Below are 22,196 nucleotides of genomic sequence, written 5' to 3' on the forward strand. Positions count from 1 at the left end.
GCGCACCGCAATGAAGAGTGGCCCCCGCTTGCCACAACTAGAGAAAGCCCTCGCACAGAAACGAAGACCCAACACAGCAAAAATAAATAAATTAATTAATAACCTCCTGCCCCCAACATCTTCTTAAAATAAATAAATAAATAAAATAAAATAAAATGGGCACAATAATATCTACCATACCTATTTCTTAGGATAGCGAAATGATCTAATCAGAAACTAGGTAGAAGGAGTTTTAGCAAAAAAGTTTCAGTAGCTATATATAAAGTAGCAGTAGCATCAGTTAGAGCAGGGTAGGGGATCCTGCAAATTCAATGAAAGCAGGGAGCATACCTATTTTCTTACTATAACCCCAGCACCAGGTACATGGTAAGTCTACCAGATATATTTGTTGAATGAATGAGGAAATAGTTTAGGCCTTCCTCTACTTTAAGTTAGGTTTACTATAGAAACTGTCAAAGATATTCGATACTTATTTGGAAAAACATAATATGAAGATGGGAATAAGAACAGGCCTTTGAAAACAGACGTGAACAAAAGTTTTGATGTAGAGACTCTATATCTGAAAATTTTGGAGCAATTTAATCTATTTTAATATCCTGAATGTAAGAATTTAGTGCCATTTTTTTAAAAGAAGCTCTCAGTAAGGGTCTTTCACCCTTCATATCACCAAAATAAAGTCTCAGTAAACACATTTTTGATCAGTGTATTTTTTAATATTTTCCTTGGGTTATAATCATAAGATGTTGAACCAACAATATGCAAATTGATCCTAAGTTTCATTTGTTTTAAAATGGGAATTATATTATCTACCACAGAGAGACGTTGTGAAGATTAAATGAATTACTGCACATAGATCTCAGAGTTACACTTGGATCTTAATAAGTGCTTCAGTGACGGTGATGGTGATGGTGATAATAATATTGATGGCAGTATCTCTGACACAAGACAGATAGCTCCTTAAAAGGTGTTCCTAGAGCCTTGAAGAGTATGCACTAAAACAGTATTTATACTGAGCAAAAGAAAGAAGTTTGGAGGGAATAAAGGAAGGCAAGAAAAAAATTTGGGAAGACTTACCGCCATTTTTGCCTACAGTTCGGAAGCATCTCCAGAAGGCCCGTAAGAATGATGCCCTATTGTGAGGGGTGGCTTGGATGAAGCTGAATTCCCGAAAAAGAATGTGAGTTCCCTGACATACACTGTTAAAACTGCAAAGAGAAAAATCAAGGAATTATCATTAGATGGAGAGTTACAGAAGGCTGGAATTAGAATGAAAAGTCAAGAATATATAGAACAACTGCCCAAAAGGAGAAAAATCTTTTTTTCTCCAAAAAAACTCTGAACTATAGATTAGACCAAGTCCTTCTATGAGGAATTCTCTTCACATAACTATATCTCTTTGAAAACTCTTGGAGTTCAATTCCTCTGAGTGCTTCCCACCTCCTACACACACACACAAACACACACACACACTGAGGAAGTTTTAATCAGTCATTAGAGCATCTCATATAGTGGGAAATCTTTGTCTTTAGCTGGATGACACTGGCACTCATATCTTTTTGGAGAATACTTCTCCCTCTACCCCACCTGAAATTTATGTTTCCTTAAAGATATTCTTTTTGTATTCTCTCTGACCTATATCAGCTGTCTTAAGAACAACATGGCTTATGGGAACATAACTGGATTGTCTGTTCCAGTTTGGGGGTGGTGGCGTATACCTCCTCTCTGACAATAACGTTAGAGGAAAATCCATGTGCCAAAGGATATAAAAGGTTCCAGACAGACACTAAAGGCAAATAAGAAAAACAAGGGTAGAAAGCGGCCCCTGAATGAGAGTATGAAGTAAAGCCCTAGGGCCCAAGTGAGTCATTGTTTAAGCTGGGCTGGGGAAGGGGAAAAAATATACTCCATTGCCTTTGGGTTCTTCTGCCAAAGAAATAAAGTCTGTAGAGCCTGATGTAATCTAAAAATGGAAAATCCACCAAAGCACAGGCAATTATCCAGTAATCATCACTACCAAAGGCAGACTTCTGGTTCCAGAAAACTCCTAAAGTCCCTGACAAGTAAATCATGAGTGGAAAATATGTTAATCTTTGTAGAGAAGCAGACATTAAACTGAAGATGGCAAGCAACAGAGGGATAGTGGTAATCCCAAATGTCACTTTTCATTTGTTTAGCATTTAAAGGGGGAAAAAATTCTGAATCTCTGAGTTGAACAGGAAAAAATTTCAGGAGCCATCTAATCCATTTTCCTTTTCCCTGACCAAGTTCAGAGGGAAGTGTTTAACCTGTCTTCAACATAGAGTATATTATCACTTAGGATAAAATTAGCCTCCTTCTGTCAATATTAACAACACTGCATGAAAAAGCGAATAACATACCCTTCTTCCCCCATGGAAAACTAGCATACAAATCTAAGATACTATGAGAAAGTATGAGGCAAAGAGTTAGAAGAAAGATTTTTAAAAAGCAACGAAAGTGTTAACCTAATTACGCAGTTTGCAGTGCTGTTGTGTTGAGTAAAGGAAAATGAAAAATAAAGCAAATGAGCTGTTACAGGTAAATGGAGCAGGCCACATTTCTAGCAAATGAAGTCTAGCAAATGATAACATTCTAGCCTAAATTTATGAAGCTACCCAGTAAAGAATTAGTCCCAAAGTGTGCTACACAACCCCCAGGGTAAAAATGCTGATGTCTAGGTCATGGTCTAGGCTGTAAAGGAACTAATACTAGTGAAATTATATCCTTAGTGTAGCTTTTAAAAAATATCTTCTTTTAAGCTAGGGAGTAATTTATTCATTGAAGAATCTAGCTGAGCCTCATTGTATAGATGAATAGAATATACATAAGAATTTATAAAATAGGAATTTTATACAACAAACTGATAGGGCAAAGTCTTACAATACTGAATATAAAAAGACATAATTGTATTTACACTACTGCCTTTAGATAATTCATACCAATAAAATTCATATTTAATTAAAAATAAAAATAATTAGAAATGTTTGATTAGTATGGAGATAATCAGATGACCAGTTGATCATGTAGCTGATCAGTATGGAGATCAGAATCACTATCTAAAGAGTTAATAGACAATCTTAGTATAACCAGGGAAATTCTTTTAGATAAGATGGCTGTAAAGAAAAAGCAGAAAATGCGCTTGCTCAAAGCTTTACTGTTTCTCTTCAACCTGAAATCTCTTTTTCCTACCTCCAACTCTTAAAATTCTATCCATGTCAAATACCATGTTTTGCATGAAATCTTTTCCTGATTCCTCCCACCACAGCCCATTCCCATCATATCTCACTTATAACTCTCTAATGGTACTCACAATTTTGCTGCCTTGTTTTAAAGTTACTGGATGTATTTCCTCTATTAGATTCTATACAGTAATCAATTAGGCTGCACTCATCTTTGTCTCCGTTGCATTACCTAACACATAGTAGATACTGCTCCATAAATGTCTGTGGTAGTTGATTTAGAAAGAAAAGAAAAAAACAGATGAATAACACCAGGCAGAAAGTATCAGGATTTATGTTTGTAACTAGCCATACTAGTGATACTGAAAGTCAAATTTCTACCATCTTTTTAAAAGTCTAGAACTTTGGTCTGATATTAGTATTGTAATACTGCAATACCAGCTTTTTTTTTTTTATTAGTATTTGCCTGGCATATCTTTTTCTATGCTTTTAATTTCAATCTTTTTGGGTAATTTTTAAAAGATACTTCTTGGGCTTCCCTGGTGGCGCAGTGGTTAAGAATCCGCCTGTCAATGCAGGGGACACGGGTTCGAGCCCCGATCTGGGAAGATTCCACATGCCGCGGAGCAGCTAAGCCCGTGTGCCACAACTACTGAGCCTGCGCTCTAGAGCCCGTGAACCACTACTGAACCCGCATGCCACAACTACTGAAGCCTGCGTGCCTAGAGCCCATGCTCCACAAGAGAAGCCACTGAAATGAGAAGCCTGCACACCGCAACGAAGAGTGGCCCCCTCTCGCCGCAACTAGAGGAAGCCCATGTGCAGCAACGAAGACCCAACACAGCCAAAAATAAATAAATTAATTAATTTAAAAGAAAAAAAAGATACTTCTCTTGTGAGTGCTGCACAGCTGGATTTGGTTTTTTACCCAATCTTACATTCTCTGTATTTTAGTAAGTTTTTTATATATTTGATTAATTTCTGCCATCTTTTGTCTTTTTATTTTTTTAATTAATTAATTAATTAATTTTTGGCTGCATTGGGTCTTTGTTGCTGCATGCGGACTTTCTCTAGTTGCGGTGAGCAGGGGCTACTCTTTGTTGTGGATGCTTCTCATCACAGTGGCTTCTCTTGTTGCGGAACACAGGCTCTAGGTGCGCAGGCTTCAGTAGTTGTGGCTCGCAGGCTCAGTAGTTGTGGCTCGGGAGCTCTAGAGTGCAGGCTCAGTAGCTGTGGCGCATGGGCTTAGTTGCTCCACGGCATGTGGGATCTTTCCAGACCGGGGCTCGAACCCGTGTTCCCTGCATTGGCAGGCGGATTCTTAACCACTGTGCCACCAGGGAAGCCCTTATTCTGTCTTTTTTAAAAAATATTTATTTATTTGGCTGTTCTGGGTCTTAGCTGCAGCACATGGGATCTTCGTTGCCGCATGTGGGATCTTTGTTGCAGCATGCAGGATCTTTAGTTGCGGCATGCAGGATCTACTTCCCTGGGATCGCACTGGACCACCAGGGAAGTCCCTTATTTTGTCTTTTCTGTGAACTGTTATTCTTTGACTTTTTTTCTCTTTTCCTACTTTTTAGTGTGTTAGTAAAGTTTTTTAAAAATATCACCCCCCCCAAAAAAAATATATCACCCCCCAATTAGTTTGGAAGCTATGACAGAATCTGTAAACTTTTAGTATTTCTCTTAAATTTAACATACATATTTAGCTATACATTTTATTTATTTATTTGCGGTACGCGGGCCTCTCACTGTTGTGGCCTCTCTTGTTGCGGAGCACAGGCTCTGGACACGCAGGCTCAGTGGCCATGGCTCACGGGCCTAGCCGCTCCGCGACATGTGGGATCTTCCTGGACCGGGGCACGAACCCATGTCCCCTGCATCGGCAGGCGGACTCTCAACCACTGCGCCACCAGGGAAGCCCTAGCTATACATTTTTAAAATGTCAAATTAATCATCTTTATCACTCTCCAAAACAAGGAACAAAGTACACTTAAATAACTTATTAGCACTCTTCTCATCTTCTGATACTATTTTCTAGAATTTGAATTCTACCTTTTTTTTAATTGAAAAACTTTTTTTTTTTTTTTTTGCGGTACGCGGGCCTCTCACTGTTGCGGCCTCTCCCGTTGCGGAGCACAGGCTCCGGACGCGCAGGCTCAGCAGCCATGGCTCACAGGCCCAGCCGCTCCGCGGCATGTGGGATCCTCCCAGACCGGGGCACGAACCCGTGTCCCTGCATCGGCAGGCGGACTCCCAACCACTGCGCCACCGGGGAAGCCCTGAAAAACTTTTTTTATTGTGGTAAGATATATATAATATTTATCATTTTAACCATTCATAATATTTATCATTTTAACCACTGTAAATGTCCAATTCAGTGGCATTAAACATATTCACAATCCTATATAACCATCATCACTATCTATACCCAAAACTTTTTCATCATCCCCAACAAAAACTCTGTATCCATTTAAAAAATGGCTCCCCCTTCTAGCCTCCTCCCAGACTCTGGTAACCTCTATTCTACTTTCTGTCTCAATGAATTTGCCTATTCTAGGTACCTCATTTAAATGGAATCATACAATGTTTGTCCTTCTATTTCTGGATAATTCACTAAGCATAATGTCTTCAAGGTCCATCCATGTTGTGGAATACTGCAAATTTCATTCTATTTTAAGACTGAATAGCATTCCATTGCATGTATATACCACATTTTGTTTATCCATTCATTTGTCAATGGCCACTTGGGTTGTTTCTACCTTTTGACTGCTGTGAAAAATGCTATGAACTTGGGTGTACAAATATCTGTTCATGTCCCTCCTTTCAATTCCTTTTTGATACATGCCAAGGAGTAGAAATGCTGCATCAAAGAGTAGTTCTAAGTTTAATGTTTTGAGAAACCACCAAACTGTTTTCCACAGTGTCTGTACCATTTTATATCCTCACCAGCAATGCAGAATGGTTCCAATTTCTTCATGTTCTTGTCAACGTCTGTGCTTCCACCACCTCTTTTTTATTTTTGGCTGTGCTGTGCAGCATGCGGGATCTTAGTTCCCTGACCAGGGATTCAACCCACGTCCCCTATGGAAGCATGGAGTCTTTTTTTTTTAAAATAAATAAATAAATTTATTTATTTATTTTTGCCTGCGTTGGGTCTTCATTGCTGAGCGTGGGCTTTCTCTAGTTGTGGCGAGTGGGGGCTACTCTTCATTGGGTGCGTGGGCTTCTCATTGCAGTGGCTTCTCTTGTTGAGGTGCATGGGCTCTAGGTGTGCGGGCTTCAGTAGCTGTGCTCACGGGCACTAGAGCACAGGCTCAGTAGTTGTGGCACATTGGCTTAGTCGCTCCACAGCATGTGGGATCTTCCTGGACCAGGGCTCAAACCCATGTCCCCTGCATTAGCAGGCGGATTCTTAACCACTGTGCCACCAGGGAAGCCCTGGAAGCATGGAGTCTTAACCACTGGACCGCCAAGGAAGTCCCAACCACCACGTGCTTTTTTAATAGCTCTCTTAGCAGGTGCGAAGTGGTATCTCATTGTGGTATTGATTTGCATTTCCCTAATGACTAATGATGTTGAGTATCTTTTCATGGGCTCATTAGCTATTTGTATATCTTCTTTGGAAAAATGCCCATTTAAGCCCTTTGTCCTTTTATGAATTGTGTTGTTCATTTTTTGTTGTTGCTGAGTTGTAAGAGATCTTTACATAATCTGGATATGAATCCCTTATTAGATATGTGATTTGCAAATATGTACTCTCATTCTATAGGTTGTCTTCTCACTTTCTTGATAGTATCCTTTGATGTACAAAAGTTCTTAATTTTGATGAAGTCCAATTTATCTATTTTTTCTTTTGTTCCCTGTGCTTTTGGTGTCATATCCACGAAATCATTGCCAAATCCAATGTCAAGAAGACATTGGATTGTTTTCTTCTAAGCGTTTTATAGTTTTAGCTCTAAGTTTAGGTCCTTGATGCATTTTGAGTTAATTTTTATATAAGGTGTGAGGTAAGTTTTTCTTTGCAGACAGGTATCCAGTTTTCCCAGCACCACTTGTTGAAAGACTTTTTGAGCAGTCCTTTCCCCAGTGAATGGTACCCTTGGCCCCCTTCTTAAAATCAATTGATCTTACATATGAGGGTTTACTTCTGGGTTCTCTCTTCTATTTCAGTGGTCTATATGTCTGTCCTTAAGCCAGTTCCACACTGTTCCAATTACTGTGGCTTTGTATTGAGTTTCAGAGTTGGGAAGTTTAAGCCTTCCAACTTTATTCTTCTTTTTCAGGATTGTTCTGGCTATTTGAGGCCCTTGCAATTCCACATGAATTTGAGGATTGGTTGTTCTATTTCTGTGAAAAAAAAAAAGCTGTTGGGGCTTCCCTGGTGGCGCAGTGGTTGAGAGTCTGCCTGCCGATGCAGGGGACACGGGTTCATGCCCCAGTCCGGGAGGATCCCACGTGCCGTGGAGCGCCTAGGCCCGTGAGCCATGGCCACTGAGCCTGCGCGTCCGGAGCCTGTGCTCCACAACGGGAGAGGCCACAGCAGTGAGAGGCCCGCGTACCGCTAAAAAAAAAAAAAAAAAAAAAAAGCTGTTGTAATTCTGGTAGGGATTGTGTTGTATCTGTAGACTGCTTTGGGTAGTACTGACATCTTAACAATGTTAAGTCCTCCTTTCGAAGAACATGGGATGTCTTTCCATTTATTTAGGTCTTCTTTAATTTCATTCAGCAGTGTTTTACAGTTTTCACTGTGCAAGTCTTTCATCTCTTTGGTTCGATTTATTTCTAAGTACTTAATTCTTTTAGATGCTGTTGTGAGTAGAATTACTTTCTTAATGTCCTTTTTGGATTGTTGATTGCTGGAATAAAAACACAACTGATCCTGCCTCTGCGTATCCTGCATCTTTACTGAATTCATTTATTAGCTCTAGTAGCTTTTTTTGTGTGTGTGGTATGCGGGCCTCTCACTGTTGTGGCCTCTACCGTTGCGGAGCACAGGCTCCGGACGTGCAGGCACAGCAGCCATGGCTCACGGGCTCAGCCGCTCCGCGGCATGTGGGATCTTCCTGGACCGGGGCGCGAACCTGTGTCCCCTGCATCAGCAGGTGGACTCTCAACCACTGCGCCACCAGGGAAGCCCACTAGTAGCTTTTTTTGTGGATTCTTTGGGATTTTCTGTACATAGGATCATGTCATCTGCAAACAGATAATTTTACCTCTTCCCTTCCAATTTGGATGTCTTTTATTTCTTTTGACTCTACTTTTTTTTTAATGTAAAAAAGTTATTAATTTTTAGTTAATAGCTAATTAAGTTTACCAACATTTCATACCAATTTTCATCCTCACTACTATTTTTTGCTCCTTCTCTCTTGGTTCAATTATTTTCTTGCTAAAGTTCATCTTCTAAGAAATGTCCATTTCAATTTTTTGGACTTGACACCAAAAGCAAAGGCAACAAAAGTAAAAATAAACAAGTGGGACTACATCAAATTAAAGAACTTCTGCACAGTAAAGGAAACCAGCAACAAAATGAAAAGGCAACCTACTGAATGGGAGAAAATATTTCAAATCATATTCTGATAAGGGGTTAATATCAAACTATATGAAAAACTCATACAACTCAATAGCAAACAAAAACAAAACAAAAAAACAATCTGATTAAAAAATAGGCAGAAGATCGGAATAGACATTTTCCCAAAGAAGTCATACAGATGGCCAACAGGTACATGAAAAGGTGCTCAACAGCACTAATCATTAGGAAAATGCAAATCAAAACCACAATGAGAGGGGCTTCCCTGGTGGTGCAGTGGTTGAGAGTCCGCTTGCCGATGCAGGGGACACGGGTTCGTGCCCCGGTCCGGGAAGATACCACATGCCACGGAGCGGCTAGGTCCGTGAGCCATGGCGACTGAGCCTGTGTGTCCGGAGCCTGTGCTCCGCAACGGGAGAGGCCACAACAGTGAGAGGCCTGCGTACCACACAAAAAAATAATAATAACAAAAATAGAACTATCATATGATTCAGCAATTCCACTTCTGAGTATTTATCTAAAGAACTGCTCAAAAAGATATCTGCACCCCCATGTTCATTGCAGCATTATTTATAGAAACCAAGATATAGATGCAAGCTAAGTGTTCACTGATGGATGAAGTGATGATAGAGAAAATGTGATATATATACATAATGGAATATTACTTGGCCATAAAAAAGAAGGAAATTTTGCCATTTGTGACAACAAGAATGGACCACGGGGGCATTCTGCTAAGTGAAATAAGACAGAGAAAGTCAAATACAAATACTTCATATAAGTATGATCTCACTTATATGAAGAATCTGAAAAAGAAAACAAAACAACAAAAAAACAAGCTCACAGATACAGAGAACAGACTGATGGTTGCCAGAGGCAACCATTTTGGGGGATGGGCAAAATGGGTGAGGGGGGTCAAAAGGTACAAACTTCCAGTTATAAATAAGTCATGGGGATGTAATGTACGCCATGTGACTATAGTTAATAATACTGGCACATTTAAAAGCTGCTAAGACAGTAAGTCTAAAAAATTCTCATCACAAGAAAAAAATTCTGTAACTATGTGTGGTGATGAATAATAACTAGGCTTACTGTGGTGATCATTTCACAATATATACAAATACCAAATCATTATGTTGTACACCTGAAACTAATATAACATTGTATGTCAATTATACCTCAAGGTAAAAAAAAAAAAAAGAAAAAAATTGAAAGAAAAAAAGAAAGGTCCATTTCACAACATACATGTATGTCAAGTCATTATGCTGTACACCTTAAATTTATATAGTGTTGTATGTCAATTATATCTCAGTAAAACTGGGGGGAAAAGTTGGAAATTATTCAAGAAAAAAAGTAAAGAAAGAATGGTCCACAATCATTATCTGAAATCCTTGGGACCTCTCTGTTTTGGAACTGACAAATTTTTGGATTTTATAAAGGCAACATGTTGGACAAACTAGCTGTGATATAACACATCCAGTGGGTCCGGGGAAGCAGCCCACAGTCAAGCATATTAAAATTTCCACAGTGAAACATATAGTCACACTAGGTAGGATAAATAAAGACAGCCTCATAAACTAGTTCAGGTCAAGTGTGCCCACAAATGAGTTTGCTGAAAACTTACCCAAAAAACCTTGTTTTTTAAGCTTTTTTGAGTTCTGAATTGTGAATTTCTGAATACTCATAGACCTGTCATTTACACAAAAGTCTGTGGGTGGTAAATACTCTTGCTTTTCATCTTCCTGAAAATATCTTTATTTTACCCTCTGGAGTTATGATTTAACCAGGTGGAGAATTCTGGATTGCCATTTATCTTCCCTCAGCACTTTAAAGATACTACTCCATTGTCATCTGGCACCTATCATTGTTGTCAAGATGCCAGCAATCAAACTTCTGACATTCTTGTTGGAGTTAATCATTCTTATCATTCATATAAGCTATTTATTGTTAATGTTCTGCAGATTCTACAATGTGTCTACCATGTAGGTTTATTTTTGTTTATCTTGCTCAGGACTTTCACCTGACTTATGTATTTTGTCAAATCTGTAAAGTTCTCAGCCAGTATCTTTTAAAATATTGCTCCTTTGCCATTTTCTCTATCCTTTTCTTCTAAATCTCCTATTAGATACACATTGTTGCCTCTCAGTGTCTCTCACCTGTCCTTTTACAGATTTTATCTCTTGATCTTTGTGTTACACTTAGTATTATCTTCTAAATTATGAATTCTCTATTCTATTATGTCTGGTCTAGAGTTCATTCTCTCTCAGTTTTTAAAAAAATCAATTAACTTTTTTATTTCTAGAACTTTCAATTTGTCTTTTAAGGCTTATACATGGCTTTGTTTCATTTTGCCTGTTCTTGTTTCCCAATTTTTGTTCTCTATTTATTTATTTTTTTATTGAAGTATAATTGATTTACAATGTTGTGTTAGTTTCTCATATACAGCAAAGTGATTCAGATATATATATATATTCTTTTCTATTATAGGTTATTACAAGATATTGAATACAGTTCACTGAGCTATACAGTACAACCCTTGTTGTTTATCCATATTTTGTTCTCTTTTTATATTACTACTATTCTTTCTTTTTTCTCCCTGAGGATCCTAAACTTCATTTCAAAATCAATTTAAAATAATTAACTTTATTTTCTCTGGAGTAAATTTATATTTCAATTGCTGGGTTTATTGGCTCTTTTTCTTAGCATCAATTTTCCTTATATGTTTTGGAATTGCAGTGTGCAAACTCATCTTAAGTGGCAGGCTTTATTCTCTCTACTTGTTTATTCTCTCACTGTCTCCTGGAGACAGATCCTAGTTCAGAACTAGGTCTTATATTGGATGACTTAAGACTCCATTCCTGATGATACTGGGGATATCACAGAGACCACAGAGACTATCACTGAATCCCTGAGTAGCTTAGACCTGAGTAGCAAGACTAAGTCCTGACTACAAGGGTGTCTGCTTCCTCTTGTACTCCCAGGTTTTATATAAGCCATTTTCCAGATAGCAATAATAAGTTTTTTTATGAATCCTCTTTAAAGGGGTAGAGGAAGAAAAGTCTGGCTTTAGTCTCTTGCCCTGTGTGTGACACTTTTAGTCTTTACTATTCCATCAGAAATGAGCACTTAGTTACCTATGCTTGCTTCTGAACCCAGAGTACAGGAGGCCTAAGGTTTTAGTCCCATTAACATTGTGGTTTTGTTTAGTTCTTCGTCTATAGGTGAATTTATATTGATTTTACACATGGCTATGTCCTTTAAATTTTCTCTCAGAAAATTTTATCATTACCATGTGTTTGGAATGAATAGGAGGACCAAATCACAAACACTGAAAGCCATTATGACCAGAAATCCAAAACAAACTTTCTACCTGCATAAAAATGTACCTTCTTGGGGCTTCCCTGGTGGCACAGTGGTTGAGAGTTCGCCTGCCGATGTAGGGGACACGGGTTCGTGCCCCGGTCCGGGAAGATCCCACATGCAGCAGAGCGGCTAGGCCCGTGAGCCATTTGTGAGCCTGTGCTCCACAATGGGATAGGCCACAACAGTGAGAGGTCTGCATACCGTGTACCGCAAAAAAAAAAAAAAAAAAAAAAGTACCTTCTTATTAATTTTTCATTGTATTTAACTAAACTGAAATGTTCTTTAATAGTCATGAATCTTGAGGACAAATTAGTGGTTACCACAGGGGAGAGGGGTAGACGGAGGGGCAAAATAAGTGGAGGGAATTCAGAGGTACAAACTACTAGGTATAAAATAAATAAGTTACAAGGACGTAACATACAACACAGGGAATATAATCAATATTTTATAATAATTTTGTATGAAGTATAATCTATAAAATATCAAATTACTATGCTGTACATCTGAAACTAATATAATATTGTAAGTCAACTATACTTCAATAAATAAATAAAATTGGATCACAAATTTTGAAAAAAGAAGTTATCAATCTTACTTGTAAAATCAAACAAAAAAGTTCCTAAAAATATCTTAAAGGCCATACAAAAGTATATCAGATGCCTGCCTCAAACAGAGTTCTCCAAAAACCAGTATTTAAATTTCATTGAGCAAAATCTTTCATTTTCCTTAAGTTGTTGGTTTTATACCCTTGAGATGTCAATTTTTTTTAAGTTTGAAATAATTTCAAATTTACAGAAGAGTTACAAGAATAGCCCAAAGGATTCCTGCATATCCCTTACCTAGATTACCTGAATGTGAGTATTTTACTACATTTGCTCTCAGTACAACATTCTTTCTCTCTCATTCTCTCTCTACTCTCTGTCACACCCATACATATATGTATAAATATAGGTATTTATATATATTATATTTCAGAACTGTTTAAGAGTAAGTTGTAGACGTGATGCTCCTTCACCCCTAAACACAGTATGTATTTCCTAAAAAATAAGTAATTCTCTTATGTAACAATAGTACAATGAACAATATCAGAAATTAGAATCAATATAATACTTTTATCTAATCTACAGACCTTATTAAGATTTCACTAATTGTTCCAGTAATGTCTCCTTCATAGGAGAAGAAAATTCAAGATGATACACTGCATTCAGTTGTCATGACATTTTAGTCTCCTTTAATCTGAAACAGTTCCTGGGTCTTTCTTTGTATTTCATGACATTGACTTTTTTTTTTTTTTTTTTTTTGCAGTACACGGGCCTCTCACTGTTGTGGCCTCTCCCATTGCGGAGCACAGGCTCCGGACGCGCAGGCTCAGCGGCCATGGCTCAAGGGCCCAGCCGCTCCGCGGCACGTGGGATCCTCCCGGACCGGGGCACGAATCCGCGTCCCCTGCATCGGCAGGCGGACTCCCAACCACTGCGCCACCAGGGAAGCCCGACATTGACATTTTTAAAGAGTACAGATTGTACTCCAATTTGGGTTTGTCTGATGTTTCCTCATGATTAGATTCAGGTTATACTCTTTTGGCAGGATTATCACAGAAGTGATGCTTAGTTTTCCCAGTGCATCATATCAAGAGGCACTTGCTATGGATTAGTCTAATTACTGGTGATATCAACTTTGGTCATTTAGGTAAAGCAGTGTCTGCTAGGTTCACCCACTGTAGAGCCATCCTTTGTAATTAGTAAGTATCTTGTGGGGAGATACTTTGAGGCTGTGGAAATATACTGTTACTCTTCAAACTTTCATTTGCTACTTTCAGCATCTACTGATAATTCTTGCCAGAAACAATAAAAATGATGATGGTTTTGCCAAATGGTTATTTTTCCCCTAATTACATCATTTCATCTACCTTTATAAGTTGACTTTCTACAATAAAGAGAAGATACATGTAAATATTTTTATTTCTTGTTCTTTCTTATACTATAGGTAGCATAATACAGATATTCTTTTGTCCAATTCATAGGGATCTGATGATCTCTTTTTAAGCTGTCATGAATAAAAAGTTCAAGAACTCTCTGTTTGGATCCTCTGGCCACACGAGAACCAGAGATATCAAAATTAAAATGTCTCTGTGAATTATATCATTTTTATCTTAAAAGGTATAAATAAAGTTATTAAAATGAAATTAAGAACAAATGTCTCAAATTGATTTTAACAAGAAAATAAATTATTTAAATTTCATAGTTTTCGCATTTTATTTGCTTAATAGTTGATTAACTCTAGAGTAACAGATCAAGAAAATACAGCAGAAGCTGTGCTTAAAATTAATGACTTTATAACCAGACATTTGTAAACATGTTAAGTAGTGTGAGTTCTTGATAAAATTTCATTTTCTCATTTAATAACAAAGGCTGTTTATACAGAAAAAAGTCAACAGACTTCTATTAAGTGGTATCTGTTTTCTCCTGAAAAACTAAAGAAGTTCTAAGAATTCGTTTATGGTATCAATTCCACATAAACACCTTAATGTTGGATATTAAAAAGCAAAAAGTCAGAATTGATTTAAATTACTTTGGTGAAGTGGCCAGTAACTCAAGAACTACCAAGGAAAGAATTAAATATAAATGTTATCGTAGTAGATTTACATACATAGCCATTCACATTCTAGATAAAGAAATAACAAAGAGCAAAAGGACCAGATTAAAATATTCCAGTTCATTTTCAATGTGCCAAGAGGCAAAAGTTCAAAGTTCCTATAATACTTCAAATCTTCCAGGTACTTCTTGCTCTTACTCAAAATGAAAACAGCCAATGAGTACTGACCTACACAATTAAATTGGATTGCAGCAGTTTGGTCTTCTTAGGCCAGTCTCGTCTCCTTTTTTCTTTCTAAAATCAGGCAAGCTCATTAGAATATACTATCTTCTGTTAGAATTGGGACTGTTTTTTGCTGTTTTGAGATGAGTTTATTTGCAAGAAATCCTAAACGGATCTACTAAGAAAGTAAAATATGAGAACAGATCACACCCAATTATGCAGCACAAACTGGCCACACAAGGTGATAAATACACAGGGTAGAGATCAACCTCTGAAAAATAAATAAGATCAAAGATCCAAAACATTTTGGAAAAAATCATGATTTAAAGTAACCTTTTATTGCTTCTGGAAGCAGAAGGAAAAAAGATATTCCATAGAGAGGGAATAGAAAAGAAAGCTTTTAGGGCATATTTCCCATTAATGGATTGGAAAAATTAGCAGATTGGCGTTTTGTGCTGCAAAAAGTCACTAAACCCTAAAGATGTATTCCTGGGTCGTGATTTGGTCCCCAGAACTAACTAAGCCTGGGTTTGTTCTTTCCTTCCTTGTGAAGTTCAGACGAAGCCTAAGCCCTTACGTGTCTTCTTTCCATTGCCTATCTGCTGTAGAATTTTGCAATGCTAACTTGATGAGAGAAATCGGTGAAGCATGTCAGCTTGGTCTATGTTGCAGAACCCCAAAGTATTATAGTTTCGGCAACACACTTGAATAGAAATTACCTCACACCAATTTCTTTATTATAGTGCTACAAAGAAATTTCTGCAGAAAAGTTTAATGCAGAATTTCTAAAACCATCTAACTCTCTACTGGGCTGTTATAATCTATTGTTCAAACATACAATACACCCATAACAGAAAAAAAATAAATGAACATCATGACCCTGTATCCAAGGAGAAATTTGACCAAGTGTGTGTGTGTGTTTTAATTAATTAATTGATTGATTGATTGATTTTTGGCTGCTTTTGGTTCTTCGTTGCTGTGCATGGCTTTCTCTAGTTGCGGCGAGCCGGAGCTACTCTTCATTGCGACGCGCAGACTTCTCATTGCGGTGGCTTCTCTTGTTATGGAGCACAGGTTCCAGGTGCGCGGGCTCAGTAGTTGTGGCTTGCGGGCTCTAGAGCACAGGCGCAGTAGTTGTGGTGCACAGGCTTAGTTGCTCCGCAGCATGTGGGATCTTCCCAGACCGAGGCTCGAACCCGTGTCCCCTGCATTGGCAGGTGGATTCTTAACCACTGCGCCACCAGGGAAGCCCACCAAGTGTGGTTTTAACATATGGGACATTTGGAATATGGTTCTGTTCATAGATACGCATCAGGTGAATCGACTGCAAGTCATCTTCTCTGTTGGCCAGGAAGATATAAGTGTAAGCAGTATAGAAAATAGAAAGCTGCCATGCTGCAGGTGGACACTCACAATCCTCTTCGTCTTCTCATTCTCAGCACTGGCTAAATCAGAACTAGAATATCTGAGATCATTGGCTTCTAAAAAAAAATCTCCAATTTAGGAAGAAATCCAACAGGCCCTAATCAATCTTCAGTCACTGTCTAGGGATAGGTGAACCAATTTGTGAGAACTGAGCTGCCCTTGTGGTGGATGAGATTGGTAATTTCTGCAACAGTAAAACAACTAAATCAGAAGCTTATCGGTTCACTCTAATGCCTTAGCATTGGCATTTCATACCAAGGTTTTTTTTGGCCTGACTGAGTAATCCTCAGTAGCAGAGCTAGTTTTCAGACCATGACATCAGTGAGATCATATTCTACTGCATTATGAAGTGAAAAACTCACAAGACAGCCTCAGGCCCTGAGAGCTACGAAAAGCTTCTGCAATGGGAAGCATAAGCAGCGCCGAGCTTTCTTTCCTTGGTTACTTCACCAAGTACTCTTCTGTCGCCAAACCCCAGAAAGAATCTTCTTAAAGCAGCGGAAGAGAGCACTTGTCCCATCCTGGGCTGATGCCAAGGGGAAAGGAGAGTGTTTCCAGATAGGGTGATCACCAAGCAAATTCTCCCCAGAAGACTAAGCAAAGGACTTCGTTCTCATATGCTGCTTCTCTGAAAGTAAACTGCTCTCCTCTGGATCTTTATTCATAATTCAGTTAGGCCCCCTGCCAGAGTTAAAAAATGTTTCAAACTCCCCTTTCAAGCCTTCCAACTTCAAAACTGATTGCCGAATGCCTGGCATGCTATGGTAAACTCTCAACTGCATATAAATTCCTTACCCACTTGTATCAGTAGAAAAGCAAGATGATTCATTAACATCTGTTTATCCCTTGCAGTTTTAAGTGTTAAGGAACATCTCTTTTATATTGCTCTTTACTCCATGCCAATAGAAACAGGCAAATACATGTACCTCAGGATGGGAAATCAATGCACAGAGAGAGCACTGGGAGAAAATTTCTGCATACATACTCTTTACAGCATGTTAGAAATTTAAATTACAAAAAGACAATGTAGCAATTTAGAAAATGCTTTTCATATACTATAAAAAAAACAGGAAATAAAATTGTGTGTACATTATAATTTTAACTACAATAAAGTAGGTCTACAATAAGGAAAATGATTAAAAAAATTTAAAAGAATTGTATTTACTCATTGAATTAGGATTGTTAGCTTCTAATTGATTTCTGTCTTCCATATATTCTACAATATTATGTTACATTTTTGTAAGAAAAATATTTTTTAACAACAGTTACCATAAATCTCTAGTTTTTCTCATTCCTACAAGGCCTTTAAACACAGGTCTTGATAACAGAACTTCCAGGAGCTTGCCGAATTTCACTTGAAATCAAGAGTAATTGTGTTTCCATGATTTCTCTGGGGAAACATCTCCTAGCCTTACAGGAAAAATTTCTGGACAAAGGATGTTCCTCCTTAGAATGCTGTAGTATTTCTGTTATGTCTTACCTCCTGCTACATGTTACATCTCACATATCTTCTTATGTGGTCTCTAAACCTGTTATCTGTTATTTCTTTCTCTTCGGCTCTACCTTTCAACCTCTGTATCTCTTTTGTCAACAGGCTCATCCCACCGGTACTATTTTTTTCTGCTACTGTAGTTAAATTTAGTGCCGCAGGTAAGGCTCTCCTTAGTCATCCTCAGATACATCCTGCCGTTCCTTCCCTACAGTGTGATTACTCTCTACCTCCAGACCTCAAAACAGCTTTTGTCTGTTTTACTGCCAGATCACATATCACATTCTTATCTAATTTCTTGTCAGTTTTCTTCTTTAGCTTTTTCAGCTCAATACTAGTTTCCTTCCAGGTTTTTCCCACCCATTGCATACCTGAGCTTTGTACAACAGTAGATGACATTTCAAGGAACATTCTATTTTCTGCCTACAGCTATAGCTTCTAGGATTTTTTGTATCATCCTTTTGTTCTCACTAGGATCCTCAATATGGTCCCATTAGCATCATTTGCAGATCTCATTGAAGACCCAACCCTATTTTTAGGGTCCCTTAAATGTTAAAAACCCTTTCCCTGCTACCCCCCCCACCCCCATTCAGGAGCTGCAGGCATTACATTTATCAGCTCTCTCGGTTCAAAGCCAGCAAGTAATTCTCAAACCACCATCCCTTGTTCTCGTTCGAGATTATATGAATTAGGCTGAGAAAAAAAATGCTTCATACAAATGCTTTAGTCATAGGCCAAAGTCTTGGATTTGATTATAATTCAAAATGATAATAAAATTGAAGGGGTGTTGGGAACACACCAAACAGGGTTTGCTCTGTTAGAGCCACACACATCAGTCTTGCGGCTGCTGATTCCATTCTCTTCTAGGTTATTATTTCATCTTATCATGTCTTGTGTTACACTATTACCATTATCTCCAGAGTTACCTTCTTTGTGTTGTTTTTTGTTTTATCTCCAAAGTTGGTCTCACTTTTTAGAAAATAAATGCAGTTTCTTTTGGTAGCCATGTATACTTATTTATTTAAAGCTACTGGTAAATCCATTTATATTTTTAAAATACTCATTTTCCTGACTTTAGGTGAAAGCTATTTTGTTTTCTCTTACCCTTCCAAGTTCAAGTCCATTCTTTTCAATCTTTTACATTAGTTAGGAACTCCTAAAATGAGAGAGCTCCAGGCATACATGATTAAAGTAGCCTTAATGATTCAGCAGTCTATGATGGAAAGAAGTCAGTTTCTTCCTGATACCTTTATAAAAATCTCTTCAAACTTTCTTATTAACTCATCAGATTTCAATGTCACTTTGATTTGTTTTCTTATTTCCAGCAGAGAATTTTATTTCTAAAGACATATGAGGGAAGCACATGCCGTGGAGCAACTAAGCCCGTGCGCCACAACTACTGAGCCTGCGCTCTAGAGCCCCCGAGCCACAACTACTGAAGCCCGTGCGCCTAAAGCCCATGCTCCACAACAAGAGAAGCCACTACAATGAGAAGCCCACACACCACAACAAAGAGTAGCCCCGGCTCACTGCAACTAAGGAAAAGCCCGCACGCAGCAACAAAGACCCAATCTAGCCAAAAATAAATAAATAAATAAATTTATTAAAAAAAAAAAAGCTCTATGAGGGAAGAACTCTAGATAGTAGGCAGGTTCTTACACAAAACTTTTGTAAACACTGAGAATCTAATGTGTTATTTGGTTAAAGACCTCAGAGAAAGAGGTGCCACAAAGTTTCTGAAGATCCTAGGATAGTTACTCCAGGAAATCTTAAAGAAAGAACATAAAAATTTAACAAGGGCCTCCCCGTTCCCCAAACACCTGTTTGTCAGGTGAAGTCTTGAATTCATTCACATAAAACTTTCTCTGTGACATAAAACTTCTTAATATTTATTTATTTTAGAACATTACCACTCTCTAATTCTTTACTTGGTGCCATTAGACTTCTAAAAAACAAAGGACATTTTTCAATACTCTTTTGTGATTGATTGAAAATCACAAAGCAGCTATAGATGACAGAACCTAATGAAAATCTATACTGAAAACTCACTTTTCCTGCCAAACCTTTAAAGATTCACTTTAAGTAAGAAATATTTTTTTCTTTTTTTTTTTTTTTAAAAAGAGGGACACAAACAATAACTTGGACATAAACTTGTACCTTAGAAAGTAAGATATTGGTAGAATTACCATATAAACCAGCAATTTCACTTCCAGGTTTATTGTCAAAAGAAATGAAAGTAGGGACTCAGATATCTGTACACCCACGTTCATGGTGGTATTATCCACGATAGCCAAAAAGTGGAAGCAACCTAAGTGTCCATCGACAGGTGAATGAATAAACAAAATGTGATACATGCATACAATGAAATATTATTTAGCCTCAAAAAAGGAAGGAGATTCTGATACATGGTACAACATGGATGAACCTGGAGGACATTAAGCTAAATGAAATAAGCCAGTCACAAAAAGACAACTATTATATGATTCCACCTATATGTGGTATCCAGAGTAGTCAACTCATAGAGATAGAAAGTAGAATGGTGGTTATCAGGGCATAGCGGGAGGAGGAAATGGGGAGTTAGTGCTTAATGGGTACAGAGTCCCGGTTTGGGAAGATGAAAAAATTCTGAAGATGGATGGTGGTGACTGCTGCAAAACAATGTGAATGTACTTAATGTCACAGAAATGTAGACTTAAAAATGGTTAAAATGGTAAATTGTATGTTATGTATATTCTACCACAATAAAAATAAAGAAATGAAGATACTGGTTAAGATAATAGTAGTAACACAAAAACCCAGTATGTATATTTATAGAATTGCCTGATGGAATGAGAAATTGGAAGTTATAACCATAACATTTTTTAGAGTGGGTCCAAAGTAAGAATGTCTACAGCTTTGTTACTGAAAGTGTGGACCAGCGACGGCAGCATCGGTGTCCCTTAGAAGCCTCTTAGAGATCAGAATCTAGGTCCCATCCCAGACCTAATAAACCCCATTCTGCATTTTAACAAGATCTCCAGGTGATTCATATGCACATTAAAGTTTGAGAAGCGCTAGTCTGGGGCAAATCTTACCACTTTTTAGCTGTGTGACTTTGGGCCAGGTACTTAACCACTTTGTGTCTCAATTATGTTTTATCTGTAAAATGGTGATAATAGGAATGCTTACTATATAAGGTTGCCAAAGATTAAACGTGATAATAATGCCTGTGGTATAATTCTTGGCACATTCAGGGACTATTAGCTATTATTATTACTTTGATGTACAGAAAATCTGTGAAAGTGGATTTCAGGGACTTTTCTAAAAATAGTAAATTTAGGAAGTCAACATTTTCCAGAGGATATGAATGGTGCCTGGCTTTTAAGAGATAATTGTGAAAAAGGATATATGGGAGGTAATAGTTTTGACAAAGTATGAAGGGGTGGAAATGACTTTCTTCAGAAGACCCAATATAGTAGAGAAAAGGTGTCAAATTCATTCACAGTGGGGGAATTTTTTTCTTGTTAAAGTATGTGAGGACCAGACAAACATTATTTACAAAATATAAATGGACTAGAAGTAGCTTTTGATGACAATGTCATATTTGAAAAATATTTTAGGGGCTAAATGGTATGTTTTTCACATGTCTGAAATCCCCGTGTGGGAGATAATCTTTCAGCTGAAATATCACAAATATATTTGACTTATGTGATAAAGGACCAATATTTGGCTAAGGAGCAAGCTGGAAGAGAGTGAAATAGTAACAAGGTGGGGAGACAAAAAGGACAGCTACATAGGCGTCCATGAACTTCTAGCACCTGGGCCACAATTCTCAGAAGATGTCATTGAGTTCCTAACCTAATTTCTCTAACTGGGGATCTTTCCTTGTCCCAGAAAAGACTTTTGAAGACAGAGAGGATTAAAAAAAATAATATTGTTAAGAAGCGAGGTTGCTGGGCTTGCACTTTACTAGCCGGAATCCCTTTATCTTTCCTGAGAGCCCCCCAGATCTCTTTTATTCTAGGTCAGTAATTTAACACTCTCAGCTCTCAATTCAAAGCCAGTAATGACCTTGCTGTGCTGAATTATTAGCTTAGGATATAGAAAGAGAGAGAGAGGGAAGGGGAAAAAAAAAAAAAACCCTAAAAACAACAGAGGCCTTTTGATCAGAGCACCAAACTGCAGTTCGCTGTAACTCAAGCTGCCCATTCTTATATGGCAGGTATTAAGGACTCCCCCTGCCAGGCAGGACCCTATTAAAAGACAATAGCTGTTTGAAAAGGGTAAGCAAGTTGATATGGATATAATAGGCCACATATGGGGGCCCTTTTCTACTCTGAAATAAAGCTCCTTCTTAAGAGTTGTGAGCTGGGAAATCCAGTATTCAGTAAGGCAG

At 37.9% G+C, this 22,196-nt stretch overlaps 1 protein-coding gene across 1 annotated transcript in view; it reads right to left on the reverse strand.

Moving 5' to 3' along the window:
* Positions 1 to 22,196, reverse strand: part of CSTPP1 (centriolar satellite-associated tubulin polyglutamylase complex regulator 1) — a 187,331-nt gene that overhangs the window by 104,356 nt on the left and 60,779 nt on the right. The window contains exon 3 of the mRNA XM_079929743.1: positions 1,075 to 1,205. Coding sequence (XP_079785869.1) covers positions 1,075 to 1,205 — 131 coding nt within the window. The remainder of the gene's footprint in view (positions 1 to 1,074; positions 1,206 to 22,196) is intronic.

This window comes from Stenella coeruleoalba, assembly GCF_951394435.1.
Source record: "Stenella coeruleoalba genome assembly, chromosome: 8".
NCBI classification, from domain to species: domain Eukaryota; kingdom Metazoa; phylum Chordata; class Mammalia; order Artiodactyla; family Delphinidae; genus Stenella; species Stenella coeruleoalba.